This window comes from Myxocyprinus asiaticus, chromosome 17 (genome assembly GCF_019703515.2).
Source record: "Myxocyprinus asiaticus isolate MX2 ecotype Aquarium Trade chromosome 17, UBuf_Myxa_2, whole genome shotgun sequence".
In the NCBI taxonomy this organism is placed as follows: domain Eukaryota; kingdom Metazoa; phylum Chordata; class Actinopteri; order Cypriniformes; family Catostomidae; genus Myxocyprinus; species Myxocyprinus asiaticus.
Genome location: NC_059360.1, coordinates 47607594 through 47622648, shown reverse-complemented (window position 1 = coordinate 47622648; position 15055 = coordinate 47607594). Strand labels below are relative to the sequence as shown.

The window sequence follows — 15055 nt, the reverse complement described above, 5'->3', positions numbered from 1 at the left end:
GGATGCAAGTAGAAATCACCCATCCCAACTCAAAACCAGTGAGAAGCTAATTAGGAGTAAACGATAGTAAAAATACAGCTGCAAGCAGCAATGCCAATTATCGGCAGCATGAGCAGCAAAAGAAGCATCATTTTAAGTTAGAATTCTGACGAATGCTGCAGGAGTTAAAGATAAACAAACATCTATGGCCATGTTTCTCAAGATACACTACTGTTCTATTTGCACATTAAAATCAATCAACGGCAGAACAAAAGTGCTTGCTCTTTTGGCTATTAGTACATTGATAAAGAGCATTTACTCAAGGTTGTGCAGAGGGTGTTAAGTGCAACATTGCACACTGTACATTGTTTTGTGTATTCAAACACTTTGTAGGATTTTTTGGAAAAAAATTGGAAAAGTCTGTTTTTACATATTTGGCAGATGTTTTTATCCAAAGCAACTTACACTGCCCTTATTACAGGGCCAATCCCCCTAGAGCAACCTGGAGTTAAGTGCCTTGCTCAAGGACACAATGGTGGTGGCTGTGGGGATTGAACCAACAACCTATTGCTTACCAGATCAGTGCTTTAGTCCACTACACCACCACATCCATAGAGTTATATGCAGTACATTTATAAACAGCTATGCAATATTTAGTTTAATCCAATAAAAAAAAAAAACTTCCATGACACTAACTTAATTGAAAACTTTAAATTGAAATATTTCAAGCAAGAACATTTAGCCATTGTTTACTACAGGGCATCCAGAAATCACATTGACCCCCCAGGGCAAGGTCCTAAAATATTTTCATTTCATTAAGCAAATGCAACCGTCTTAATTCCTCTTTGGTATTTTTTTTATTTGGTACTTTCAAATTTGTTTGAAACAATTAGAAAATCTATTTGCACTTATTTTCAGGCATGGTCTTCAATTAATCAGCAGACTTCAATTTCATGTTGATTGGACAAATGTTATGAGTAATAGCAACAAAATGTTTACATAAAATCAAATCATGGCCAACCATGGTATCATTGTTCTTTGCATGACCCACATAATCTAACATTACCAGTCTCACCATGGCAAACATACAGCCTCAAATCCATTTTGGTGTGCTCAATGTCAAATTTGTTGACTGGCCAATGGCTGCTATGTTTCTCACTATATGCAACTGTCCTCATGATCAGTGATGACAATTCCCACAAAGACACTGCACGTAATTTTGAAATTAATCAGACCAATGTTTCTATATTTAGAGCCACTTTCATATTGTTCCCCATTACAGCACCACCAAATGGCCAAACCCTGCAACTTTTTCCTGTGTGTTCTTGGGTTGAGCCCTTATACAAAGGGTCAAGTTTGGTTAAAAAAAAAAAAAAAAAAAAAATTGCACTTATCAATTTACATAAAAGCAGAGACCACTTTTAAAATTCATTGGCCTGTTTTTGGCATTTGAGCAAAATTTTGTATGTTCTCTTAAGAAATGTACTAATGATGCTTATTTGGGTGGTTTCATTCCAGTTGGATGAATGGCTTTGAAGCAAGTTGCTAAAGTAGCTTCAGAACTACTTTCAGCAACTATGGTACTGCACTCGGCCAGTCCTCCAAAAACAGGGCAGACCAATGCCATGAAAAACCCACCACTAGCTGGTGCCAGACCAAAACTTTTCAGGCACCTTCAGGGCATGGTCCTGATAACAGTTTTGTCATGAGATGCCAGTGTGTTCAAAATAGACAATTTGAACTAGCCGACATGGAAATATCAGGTACCTTTTGACTTTCACTGAATCTAAAGAGACTAGTTTTATAATTTTTGTCCCAAGTGTTGCAAAAACTGCCATTTTGGCTTCTCCTGAACAGTAGCAGACAGTGTGGCAAAACACTGCTGTGATCAAGGCATGGTGATAACACATACCAAGTTGTCACAATCGGTCAAAGTGTTGCAAAGATACAGCATGAAGTCCATTTTGGTGTGCTTGCAGTCAACTTCATGAAGCCATTTCTCAGGAACAATTTCAAACATCAAAATAGTGATAACTTGTGTAGCTCTCGATTGCTTTAAAACATGGAAATCATACAAAGTTGGGAGTGCAAAAAAATTCTTAATTCAAGAGTGGAAAACCTAGTCAGGCAGAAATCAAAACCAAAGTATGCATTCAACTCAAAAAAAAAAAAAAGTAACTTCAGTCTCTAGGACTTCCAAAGTTATTAGCATACCCATGAGTTAAACTTTGACCTGTTGGTGCTAAAGGGTTTGAGTTACTCAATTTGCTGTGGTATCATTTCAGATTGTCCTCTAGCCATGTGCAACATTTCATAACTTTCCTGCAAGTGGTTTTATGGGCTGTCAGACTCCCATGGCAGGGAAAGGGAAAACTAAAGTTACAATAAGGGTCTTCACCCTTTCAGGGCTTGACCCCCCCTAAAAAAGGAATTGAGTCGCATGAAAAACATGAAGCCAAACAGTTGCCCATATTGCCAGTTTTATTTGAAAACTAAGGCTTTTTCTGCCCTTGAACCATGATAGGACCAAAGATAGTCTTCCCTTCCCACTGAGGACCTAAAGAGAGGGGGGAAAAAAAAAAAAAGTTAGGCAACACTTTTTGCAACATAGTTGAAATACAGGTTACCTACTTCCATAGCCAGAGTCACTTAAACTGTCGGAGCCACACATGGAGTCACAACAGCCACAAACTTGGTTATTGCCATGAGCAGCAAACCACCTGTAAAATAAAGAGCAGTCAGATACTGCCCCTTCAACTTAAAGTTCTCATCATGGCAAGAAACTCACCCATTGGCATAGAAGGAACAGGACTTGCGCTGGGCATCAGTGGGTGTGGAGGCAAGGGTGGCCTTCAGAAGGCATGTGACGTAGATCTGCAGGATACACAACAGGTGAGGAACTACTAACTGGGGGGGGGGGGGTGAAAAAAAAATTATTTCTACATACAGAGGGACTGCCTCCCTGCTGGAAAATGAAGGCTTCTAGCTGGAACTGTATTTTGTCAGTCTGAGTTTGAGGCAGGAAGTAGGAGTTGGAACCTGTAGTCTTGCCATCCACAAAGCACCTGAAGACAGACAATTGTTTGGAAGAGCAATCCATAAGTGACTGCAAGGTCAGGTCTAGAAGGAAAGCCCACCGGTTGTTGAAAGTCTCATGAGGGTCGTACAATGTTAAAGGCTCATTTTACTGGAGCCTCAAGAGACCTAAAACTTGTAAAAAGGGACTCATGGCTGCCAGGCATTACCTTCTAGACTCAGCTTGATACTTATCACAAGGGATCTCACCCATGATTCTCAATGAAGGAATAGCTTGGCTGAGCTTGCATATCAGGCACTTGGGTAGCCACACAACGGTCCACAAGAACACGTAGAGGCCTGTGATTGTACATCTTCACGGAGGCTTCAAAGGTTATAACGTCACCCAGGAAGTACACGTTGGAAGGCCTCTGGGAAGACAGGTCATCTGCAAGAGGAAGACAATTTCATTTCCACCATATTCCCCAGGCTGAATTAAGGTCAATTAAATACTAACCAGTCATTAGCTTCAAGGAGAAAACCAAGAGGTCTTCCCCAGCTGCCGCTGAAGCAAAAGGGACCCACACTGGCATCAAGACATTGCTGCTCACATTCTGAAGCCTGCAGTTTAAGACAATGTGAATGGTGCTCTGTGCAGAACTTACGGATTAAGAGTTGTCAGGGAATTGCCATGCAGTTAAGGCACTCACATTTTCCATGCACACTTTATGGACAAACCACGAACAAAAGTCTAGTGCTACAGATAGGGCAAGCTACCTCAGACTTGGGTTCTGGCCCTGGTGGAACCAGAAGTAACACATAAGCTCACCCAAAAAGTTCCATCAAAACAGCTTGTGCATTGTTGCAAATCTTTCCACAATGCCAGACAGTTTCAGAGTTTACCTTCCCTCATTTAAAGTAGGTTGAAGTGGTAATTGCACGAATAGAAAGTGGTCCAAGGGCATTACCAATATGCCAAAGGTTTGACAATAACCAAAGAGCTAGCCATGTTTCCATATACATAAACCAGTTAAATGAAACCACTCACTGATTTACTTGAGCCCCCAGTATTTTGTCAACCAATGTTTCACTCAGACTTGGATAGTTTTTTGTACCACAAATTGTGCACAGACTACACAACAGCCTTCTGGATTTAAAAAAAAAAATAATATTTCAGCTACTTGCAAGTAGCATGAAGCCTTGAAAGTTTATAAAAAAAAAAAAAAAAAAAAAAGGTCGTGCCAACACTGCCACCAAATGAACACTTGGGTATCAGAAGGTACTTGGTATCATAGAATGTTATGCAAAGTTGGATGCTTAAGTGGGGTCAAACTTACCTAAGGTACAAGCAATGTAATGGTGATGCTTCCCTTACAAAAGGGAAATCAACTAGCTTTGTGCAACAGGCCATTGAACATTCGGTTTGAGCAAGTTTCAGGTTGAGAAAACCAGACTAAACCGGAGCCAAACCAGTTTCAATCTCAAGAAGCTTGGTACAAATGCGCTGTCAAACTCCGATCTAGAATTGTAAACCCTGAAGCTGGTGCACATGAACGAGTGACATAAGTCAGCACTACTTGCTTCTTGGGAGACATTCAGCATGACTTGCATTTCCAATGATGTAGACTAAAATCTACCATTAACATTTACACAGCATGAAGAAACACCGCTGCCGCCATGAGAACTGAATGCAACATTTCATTTAACTGAAATGTGTACACAAGAACCCTTACAAAAATAGTTATATAGCAAATTCACCACTGAACTCCTACGTTTTCCCCATTGTTGCCAAAGGCTCAACACTACCGGTGAAGAGCTACAAACTTCTAGAACACTTACGGTCACTTCATGAAGCATAACTCTACATTTAACAACATGTAAAAGCCTACAGTATCCATTTAAGTTGTAATGGATAAGGAAATACAGCTTTGTCATTTTAACCAGTATATTAGTTAAATATGCAATGGCTCAAACTTGTCTTACCTTACAAGGACTTAAAGCAGCTTGAGGTTCTCTGCATTACATAGCATACAGGTACAGTATGCAAGCTTAATACACTAATGTCCTGCTCAAAGATAAAAGGTTCTCCAATTTCTCAGACCATATTATAAAATGGCAAGCGTGTTAAAAATCAGAATCTAAGACTCATTTCCCTGAAGCATACTTTAATTTGGAGTAAGATTCAGTGGGAGTGGTGGCAGACGTCACTACTCACAGCAGATTGGTTCTGCATCAGTTTGCACTCTGTAACCAAGAGTGACATCTGCCATGGAGTTGATTAGCCATGTGGCATAAGTTGCTATGGCAATAAACAGTAAAACCAACCCACCTTCTTGACATTGAAATAAAGGGGTTGTGCAAACTAAAACTTACTTGGTAGACACTGAAACTAGCTTTGTGCAACAGGTCTCAAGTTAAACAGCTGAAACTTAAGTTTACCTTGGATAATGGCACTGAATGCCAATGATGGCACTATCAGCCCTGTAAATTGGGGTTCCAGCAAATGGCTCAGGGGTGTAAGTAAGAGCAAAGGTGTAGACAAGCTCATCGTCAGTCATCTGCAAAACAACTAATGTTAGAGTTCATACTCCACTACAGCAAACAAGTGTAGTGTAAACGGTTCTCACCATCAGCACACTGTTGCAGTCCTGTAGCTCATACTCAAAGATAATCACCTTAGAATCAAAGTCCTCACCAAGAGCAGAACATCCTCCCAAAGTAAGACCAGATGGCTGGATCAACTCACCATTACTAAACAAGTCTTGCCTTGCTTCTACAAGTACCGTACTCTCTCCACAGCGAACAGCTACACTGCTAGGAGTTATGGGTTGCCTCAACTGAAAGTCCACCGCTAACTCCCTCGGTACTTCAGGAACTACAGGATATCTCCAATCCAATGGCTTCACTGGAACTTGCAGTAGTTGCTCAGACTGAAAATTAAGATCTTGTGTAGGCTTCTTGGAATCACCACTCAACAGATTTGGATACCGAGCAGCCATTTGTAGAGGGTTCCAAAAACCAGGAGGTGAAGAGACAAGACCTCTAGACACAGACGCCACAGGAGTCAGGTCTGATTTCAGCCCAATGCCTCTCAGATTTTGAAAGTGCCTTGGATTTTCCCATGCATTGCAGTGAGCAAAAACAAGAACCACAATCACACTTTGAATGAGATCCATTTTGACAAACCTTCCCACAATACACACCACTGCTTAGCTCGGCCATTAAATACAGCTTTGAATTAAGATGTCTCCTCCCCTTTCAGCTTAATTAATTATCTTAATTCTGCTCTGGACCTGCAGAGTTCAAGCGTTGACAAATGACAATGTTATGGAAAGGCACTAGCCTATATCCCATTCGGACTGGAGAAGAAGCTACATATATGCAGCTGGTCTGTGAACTGTTTGAGAGATTTATAATTTGGTATGAGAGGTTTTATTTGGATTAATATAGAAAGAGAATGAGCTTTTTAAATGGCAATTAGCATGATTTAGGGTGCTGAAAAGTTATGGGAATTAGCAGTCCAGAAACTTTCTCTACTTGGTCAGCAACTAAGAGACTAAATAATAATTCTCACTATTCTCGTATTTTCAATTCAATGTGTATTAAAGTTAGTCAGTGTTGTCGTTATTCAGGTGAAGATTGTTGTTTGGACTTCAGAGTCAGACTACATCTGAAGCGGCACATAGATGGCGCTGTCACGTGATACTATTACTTTTCTCAGCAATGCTTAGGATGGACCAATCACGGTCATTTGTGATTACTGGTTTCATGGTTCTGATCCATCAAGAGGAAACCTCGTAGAAGAATTGTTCGTTTCACAGGACACAGCTAGAAACTTTGCTACCCAGTGGTTCTCTACAGAGCAGTATCTAATGGGGGGTGGGAAATGTGGTAACAATTCTAAGGATCCTCAACAAATTTCAAACTGTATTTTTTTATATATATATATATGAAAGGGGACGAGACCAAAAAATTCAGGGGCCCAATATTCCTTGCTATGGCCCACTTATCTCCATATGTGTTATTAGTGATTGGCAATAATATTACTTGAGTAGACTGTACTAAGTGTACTTGGATAGAGCCAATTCATGGATGGGGATAATTAGGAGGCAATGATTGACTAAAGCCTATTGGGGGAATTTGGCCAGCACCAGGGTTACACCCCTATGCTTTACATGAAGTCCCCTGGGATTTTTGATGACCACAGAGAGTCAGGACTTCGGTTTGAAGTCTCATCTGAAGGACGGTGCCTTTTTAACAATATAGTGTCCCCGTCACTATACTAGGGCATTAGGACCCCATACAGACTGCAGAGTGAGCACCCCTGCTGGCCTCAAAAACACATCTTCCAGCAGCAACCTTAGTTTTCCCCAAGAGGTTTTTCATCCAAGTACTGACCACACTCAACCCTGCTTAGACTCAGTATGCAACCAGTTTAGAGCTACAGGGTGATGTGGCTGCTAAACAGAAAGTACAATGTTTTCATTAACAGAGCTTACATGTGTTTAGAGCCTGATTTTCACACTTGTGTTAATTCTGTGCCACCAAATGGAACACAAAATAAATCCCTTGGATTGGTTGAGTAATTTTTTTTGAAGTGTCAGGGAAAGTTAGCATTTTCCTCTCAAACTAAAGCACTCAATCTTTAAAGGTGAAGTATAATTTGTGCCACTAGGAGCACTACTTAGCAACTTCAAAGCTGAAGTTACCCAATTTCAGAAAATGCAAAACATAATTTAATACAGGCATTGTTATTGAACACAAGTGGTATTACCACGCCTACTCAAAACCTGTTAACTAGAAGCTAAATGGAAGTAAACATAATACCAGGAAAGTTTACGGATTCACATGAAGCCAGACAAATTCTTAACAAGGGCCCATATTGCCAGTTTTATTGAAACTCAGTCTAATGCTTTTTCTTCCCTTGAACCATGATGGGACCAAAGGGGGTCTTCCCTTCCCAAAAAGGACCTAGAAAGTAAAAGCAAACACAAAGTTGAGTAACTCACTCTTTTAAGAAGACACACACCTTATATACAATTTATAGACCCGCATAGGGAGCAGAGGTACTTCCACTGTCAGAGCCACATGTCGAGTCACAACAACCACAAACTTGGTCGTTGCCATCAGCAGCCAACCACCTGCAATATGAAATGATCCGATACGGCACCTTCAACTTGAGGAAACTCAATACGCCAAGAAACCCACCCATTGGCATAGAAGGAACAGGACTTGTGCTGGGTATCAGTGGGTGTGGGGGCAAGGGTGGCCTTCAGAATGCATGTGATGTAGATATGCAGGAGATACAGCAGGTGAGTAACAACTGATTGGGAAAACAAAAGATGCATGGACTCATGAGATTATTTCTACATACAGAGGGACTTCCTCCCTGCTGAAAAATGCATCTAGCTGGAATTGTATTTTGTCAGTCTGATTTTGAGGCAGGAAGTAGGAGTTGGAACCTGTAGTCTTGCCATCAACAAAGCACCTAAAGACAGACAATTGTGTTACCAAGAGCAATTCATAATGAGATTAAGGTCCGGACTAGAAGGCAGGCAAGCCACACACCCCTAAACCTACCCCAAACCTTTGTAAAGAAAATGAGACTGTAAGGGGGTTCAGTGGAAAGGAGGAGGCGAGAACTGGCTTGACAACTTAAATAACAATTTATTAAACAAAAAAACACAACCAAAAACACACAACTAAAAACACACAGTACAGCTGCCTGCAATTCTCTCTCTCTCTCGTCCCCGGCCGCCTTTATCCCTCGCGCGCCCCATCAGGCTGATTGGGAACCGGGTGTGTCTCATTCCAGCCCGGCCCCGCCCTCCTCGGCTCTACAGAGACTCACGAGACTTGCTGCCAGGTGTTACCTTCTAGACTCAACTTGTCAACTTATCATATCACAAGAACTGATCTCACCCATGATTCTCAATGAAGGAATATCTTGGCTAAGCTTGCACATAAGGCACTTTAGTAGCCACACAACTGTCCACAAAAACACGTAGAGGCCCGTGATTTTACATCTTCACTGAGGCTTCAAAGGTTATAACATCACCCAGGAAGTACACATCAGAAGGCCTCTGGAAAGACCAGTCATCTGCAAGGGAAAGGAAGTATCAGTTACGCCATATTGCACAGGCTGAATGGGGTGAAATTAAATACTGACCAGTCATGAGCTTAAAGGAGAAAACCAAGCTATCTTCCCCAGCTGCAATTGAAGCAAAAAGGACCCATGCTGGCATCAAGGCATTACTTCTCAGATTTTAAAGCCTGCAGTTTAAGACGACAATGAGAGGTCCTTCCCATGCAAATACTGCCACCAATGTTTAGCATGGTTGCCAGGGCATTGCCATGCGGTTGCTAAGGTTACAAAGTTATCAAAATAGCTTTGCAACTTCCAGTAAGATAAAGCACAATTTAAATTGTGCATTGTTGAAAGATTGCCGATGGCAAAATCCTCACAAATGGTTTTTGGTTTTCCTTTCCTAGTTCAAGTACAGCTTCAATCTACTTGTAGGACTAAAAATAGCAATCAACAATATGGCTGCCAAACGGTATTGGGAGTAACCAACTAAAAGTATCCACAGGGTTGGGAGGGTTACTTTTGAAATGTATTCCACTACAGATTACAGAATACATGCTATAAAATGTAATTTGTAACATATTCCGTTAATAATTTAACTGTAAACACAGAGAGCCACAGAGGGTTAGTTAGTATTATAACAACCACATGATGGTGCAAATAATCCATGTTTCATATGACAGTACTGATGACACACCAATAATTCTGTGATTGTAAAAGTCTTTATTGGAAGTATCATTTTAAATGAATTACATTGCTGTTTAATAGTTTAAGGGATTTCTAAAAAGGCTTTAGACTTCCTGTGATCAAACCTTGTCATTTTTGTGTTACTATATTAAACAGTCTCATTGTGGTACCTTTGTATCTTACAGAGTAAACCATAAATACAGTTTACTCAAGTACTAACTACCATTACCAAATGCTCATTACACATATGGAGAACCATAGGGCAGCAAAGTTTAGCTGTGTCCTGTGAGACCAACAGGTCTTCTTTACTCAATCTTGAGCTCTCCAATCCTCCCTGTGATAAATAAATAATAGGGTTGAAGTGGTGTTAGAATAATCAGTAGATTATTTTGACGTCGCTTAACAATAGATCGATAGACAGGTATTTCTTACATGTTGAACATGTTGCTAACATGTTATAGCACTTACCTAGGCATTGCTAGCAGGTTTCAGCACTTAGTTATTTATCGCCAACATGTTTTAGCACATAGCTATTTATTGCTAACATGTTTTAACATGTTGCTAGCATGTTTTAGCACTTAGCTGCTGTTGCTAGCAGTGACTAAAAATGGTTCAAGGAATGAAAACGAAAACCGAAAATGAACGAAATTTTTAGCAGTTTGTAACTGAAAACTGGAACAAAGTGATTTTCTATTGTTCCGGAGTGAAAACATTATTTTTAAATGCTGGTAACCGGTTATAACTGGTTAATTTCATTCCAATATATTTTTTCATGAAACCAAAGGCCAAAGGGTTTATCGCAGTACATTTTTGGAACAACACTTCCACTTAATTTTGCACGAAAAAATAATCAAGACCTTTTATCCTGAAGGAAACTGCTACATAACACATTTCTTTGCCTAATTGCCCATTGTGGATGTTGCATTCTGTGAATAAAAGCATTTTTAACAACTGATGCAGTGAGATCCAGCAGATGGAAATGACTTCAATAAATCAGATGATTTGTAGAAGGAATACCAACTTTAATTTGTAAAAATTTATAAATGAATAAAAATGAAATAATACTGAGAATACATGCGATAATACAGAAAATAAATATTTGATTATAAATGTTAAGTAGATATATCCTAAGGATATACCCAAGGACTAAGTCCTGGAATAAACCGAACACAAATTCTTGTCTTTGTCTAATGAAGTAAATGGAAATAAAAGTTAAAATACAGAGATGAGGCCTCAAAGTTGGAGATCAGATGCAGAGAGCAGAAGTGGTTTGTTTTACCCAAATATTCGTTAAGGTCTTTATACCCTCTTGCGACTGCCAGAAGAACACTTCCTTTTAGGTTCAGAGAGTTCTGCACAATGATGTAATAATCCTAAGTGTCAGGTCAGGCTGTTAGACCTATAGAAGTGTGAAAATTACGGTTTGAGTGGAAAGATAGACTACAGCCCCACTCGTACATTTATGCAAACGACTCGTAAATGTATGTATCTCAGCGAGATATGATAACAGGTGTCACAACATATCCTGTTGTGTACTAGGTCTATGTCTGTACTATGTCTGCACATTTCTTTGAACAATAACAGTCAAACTACACTATCATTCCAGCTCTGAAGCCTCATGAGGTCAAAAGGGTAACAAACTCATTAGGACCAAATGTATACATTTGGTTTAACGCATGCATTTAGTTCTCAGGGGAACATTGGATACATAAGGCATCAAGCATGAATATAATGATAGTATTCAAGTATTCACAGCGCTTCACTTTTTCCACATTTTGTTATGTTACAGCCTTATTCCAGAATGGATTGAATTCATTATTTTCCTCAATTCTACAAACAATACCCCATAATGACAACATGAAAGAAGTTTGTTTGAAATCTTTGCAAATTTATAAAAAATAATAATATTATACACCACACATGTACATAAGTATTCACAGCCTTTGCTCGATACTTTGTTGAAACACCTTTAGCACCAATTACAGCCTCAAGTCTTTTTGAGTATGATGCTACAAGCTTGGCACACCTATTTTTAGGCAGTTTCTCCCATTCTTCTTTGCAGGACCTGTCAAGCTCCATCAGGTTGGATGGGGAGCGTCGGTGCACAGCCTTTTTCAGATCTCTCCAGAGATGTTCAGTCGGGTTCAAGTCTGGGCTCTGGCTGGGCCACTCCAGGACATTCACAGAGTTGTCCCATAACCACTCCTTTGTCATTTTGGCTGCGTGCTTAAGGTCATTGTCCTGTTGGAAGATGAACCTTCGCCCCAGTCCAGAGTGCTCTGGAGCAGATTTTCATCAAGGATGTCTCTGTACGTTGCTGCATTCATCTTTCCCCTCGATCCTGACTAGTCTCCCAGTTCCTGCCACTGAAAAACATCCCCACAGCATGATGCTGCCACCACCATGCTTCACTGTAGGGATGGTATTGGCCAGGTGATGAGCAGTGCCTGGTTTCCTCCAGACATGACGCTTGCCATTCAGGCCAAAGAGTTCAATCTTTGTTTCTCATGGTCTGAGAGTCCTTCAGGTGCCTTTTGGCAAACTCCAGGCAGGCTGTCATGTGCCTTTTACTGAGGAGTGGCTTCCGTCTGGCCACTCTACCATACAGGCCTGATTGGTGGAGTGCTGCAGAGATGGTTGTTCTTCTGGAAGGTTCTCCTCTCTCCACAGAGAAATGCTGGAGCTCTGTCAGAGTGACCATCGAGTTCTTGGTCACCTCCCTGACTAAGGCCCTTCTCCCCCGATTGCTCAGTTTGGCCAGGCAGCCAGCTCTAGGAAGAGTCCTTGTGGTTCCAAACTTCTTCCATTTACGGATGATGGAGGCCACTGTGCTCATTGGGACCTTCAATGCCGCAGAATTTTTTCTGCACCCTTCCCCAGATCTGTGTCTTGATACAATCCTGTCTCAGAGGTCTACAGACAATTGCTTGGACTGTGCTCTGACATGCACTGTTAACTGTGGGACCTTATATAGACAGGTGTGTGCCTTTCCAAATCATGTCCAATCAACTGAATTTACCACAGGTGGACTCCAATCAAGTTGTAGAAACATCTCAAGGATGATCAGTGGAAACAGGATGCACCTGAGCTCAATTTTGAGTGTCATGGCAAAGGCTGTGAAAACTTTTGTACATGTGATTCTTTTAATTTTTTTTATACATTTGCAAAGCTTTCAAACAAACTTCTTTCACATTGTCATTATGGGGTATTATTTGTAGAATTTTGAGGAAAATAATGAATTTAATCCATTTTGGAATAAGGCTGTAACATAAAATGTGGAAAAAGTGAAGCGCTGTGAATACTTTCCAGATGCACTGTAAATGTGAATATATGAATATGATTGCATAGCTTCTGATTATAGTTGATTTCAAGCATATTATCAATAAGCAAAAATATAAAATATAGAAAAGACTATCCACATGCATCAACAACTATGTATAATTACTACATACACATGCACAGCTAATCCAGATACTAGGAAATCAAGTGGCATTTATTTTGGACTTGCATTTCCAGACCAGTTTGTTTCTCTTAAGAGATCTGGCAACACTGCAGCTGGTATTTCACCCACCCCTTAGTGCAGAGTACTGTCATTTTAGAAAGAACACTATTAACTGTTCTTTTTTGTTCTAACTGGTAACCATTTGGAAATGAGGCTGCAGAACTTCTGAACTGGAATGAAAAAAATACAGTTTTTGCTCAGAATGAACCTAAATGAAAAGTATTTTGTTTTAGTCCCTGATTGCTATCATGTTTTAGCACTTGGTTAGGTGTTGCTAGCTTGTTTTAACACTTGGGTAGGCACTGCTAGCATGTTTTAGAACTTAGTTAGGCATTGCTAACATGTTTTAACATGCTTAAACACTTAGCTAAGCATTGATAACAAGTTATTAGCACTTAGGTTAGCATTGTTACAAATTTTTACATGTTGCTAACATGTTCCTACTGTGTATTAGATTAGATTCAACTTTGTCACTGTGCACAGTACAAGTACAGAGTCAATGAAATGCAGTTAGCATTAGTTCAAATAGAAATACATTATAAAAAAAAATAAATGCAGGTAAAGTGCAGTTGCAAATGAGGTAGATATGTAGAATAGTGCAGATGAATATTGTAATGCAGAGACATGGTAAGATATGAGGTATAAAGTGGTTCAGAAGTAAAATGTGCAAAAATGGTGTACACACACAACTATACACAGTAAAATTATATGAAAAAAATACAAATAAATAATGTAGGCATAAAGTTACAGTAGTTAAATGGAGTAAAGAATAGTACTCCATGCAATTGGTAAGGATGTAATATTAAGAAAGGGCAAGAACATGCAAGAGAGCAGTCAGTAGTTTTCATTTGGTGGGTGGGTGTGTGTTGGTTAGCACTTGGCTACTGAGTTCAGCAGGTTGACAGCTGGGGGGGAGCTGTTCCTGAGTCTGCTAGTGCAACAGCACAGACTCCTCTTGGGCCTTTTTGATGGAAGAGGGGTAAAGAGTCAATGTTCAGGATGAGTTCTTTGACACTTCTTGCTCTCCAAAGGAAGCACTTGTCCTGGATATCTTATGAGGGTAGCTGGACACAAGTTATGTATTGGGTGGTTTTCCCCACCTGCTGGAGGGCCTTCCAATCTGAGACTGCAGTTGCTGTACCATACTGAGGTTTGTTAGTATGCTTTCAAATGGTACACCAGTAGAAGTTCATCAGAACTTGAGGGGACAGGCAATCTTTCCCAAATCTACTTAGAAAGTAGACACTTCTGCAACTTCAGTGAGGAAGTGTTGAATTCCCAAGAGAGATACTCCGAGATATGGACACCTAGGAACTTGAAGCTGGACACACACACACACACACCACCTTGGCCCTATTGATGTGGATGGGGTGTATGCGCCTGTGTTTTTTTTGGTCTGGTGGTAGTCCACAATGAGCTCCTTGGTCTTCTGGGTGTTGAGTGCAAGGTTATGGCCAGTGAAATGCTTCACTAGGTGCTGCACTTCATCCCTATAGGCCATCTCATCACTGCTGATGATGTGTACCACAATGGTGGCACCTGCAAGCTTGATTAATAGCCTGTCCAGTGTCCAATTACTGAGGGACATGCTGATACCAAAAGGTCAGTGTGCTTGAAGATCAGTTTAGGCACTTGCTAACATTCTAGAACTAAGCTAGGTATTGCTAGCTTGTAGCTAGGTGCTGCTAGTTTGTCCACAAATTTGGTGCCTGTAGCATGAAAGCTTTAGCAGTAGTAACTTTGGGAATTTACACCTGTTTGGAAGTCAACTACAGGAATACCATAGT

General features: G+C 40.3%; 1 protein-coding gene and 1 pseudogene across 1 annotated transcript; both read right to left on the bottom strand.

The window, feature by feature from the left end:
* Positions 1-2471: 2471 nt before the first annotated feature.
* Positions 2472-6170, bottom strand: LOC127454999 (zona pellucida sperm-binding protein 3-like). The gene is made up of 8 exons (XM_051722515.1): positions 5622-6170; positions 5434-5552; positions 3512-3615; positions 3265-3442; positions 2927-3044; positions 2768-2853; positions 2611-2699; positions 2472-2536 (listed from the first exon to the last, which is right to left on the bottom strand). The coding sequence occupies exons 1-8, from the start codon at positions 6168-6170 to the stop codon at positions 2472-2474; spliced, it is 1308 nt and encodes a 435-aa protein (XP_051578475.1).
* A 1730-nt stretch (positions 6171-7900) lies between these two features.
* On the bottom strand, positions 7901-14856 carry LOC127454998 (zona pellucida sperm-binding protein 3-like; annotated as a pseudogene).
* Between the last annotated feature and the right edge of the window lie 199 nt (positions 14857-15055).

Bases quoted from the DNA above. Each gene is read 5' to 3' on its own strand.
- LOC127454999 (XM_051722515.1), bottom strand. From the start codon at position 6,170: ATGGATCTCATTCAAAGTGTGATTGTGGTTCTTGTTTTTGCTCACTGC. The intron at 2,700-2,767 runs GTGAGTTTCTTG...TTTATTTTACAG, and splicing joins TGTTCCTTCTATGCCAATGG to GTGGTTTGCTGCTCATGGCA. The intron at 2,537-2,610 runs GTAGGTAACCTG...CCCTCTCTTTAG, and splicing joins AAGTGACTCTGGCTATGGAA to GTCCTCAGTGGGAAGGGAAG.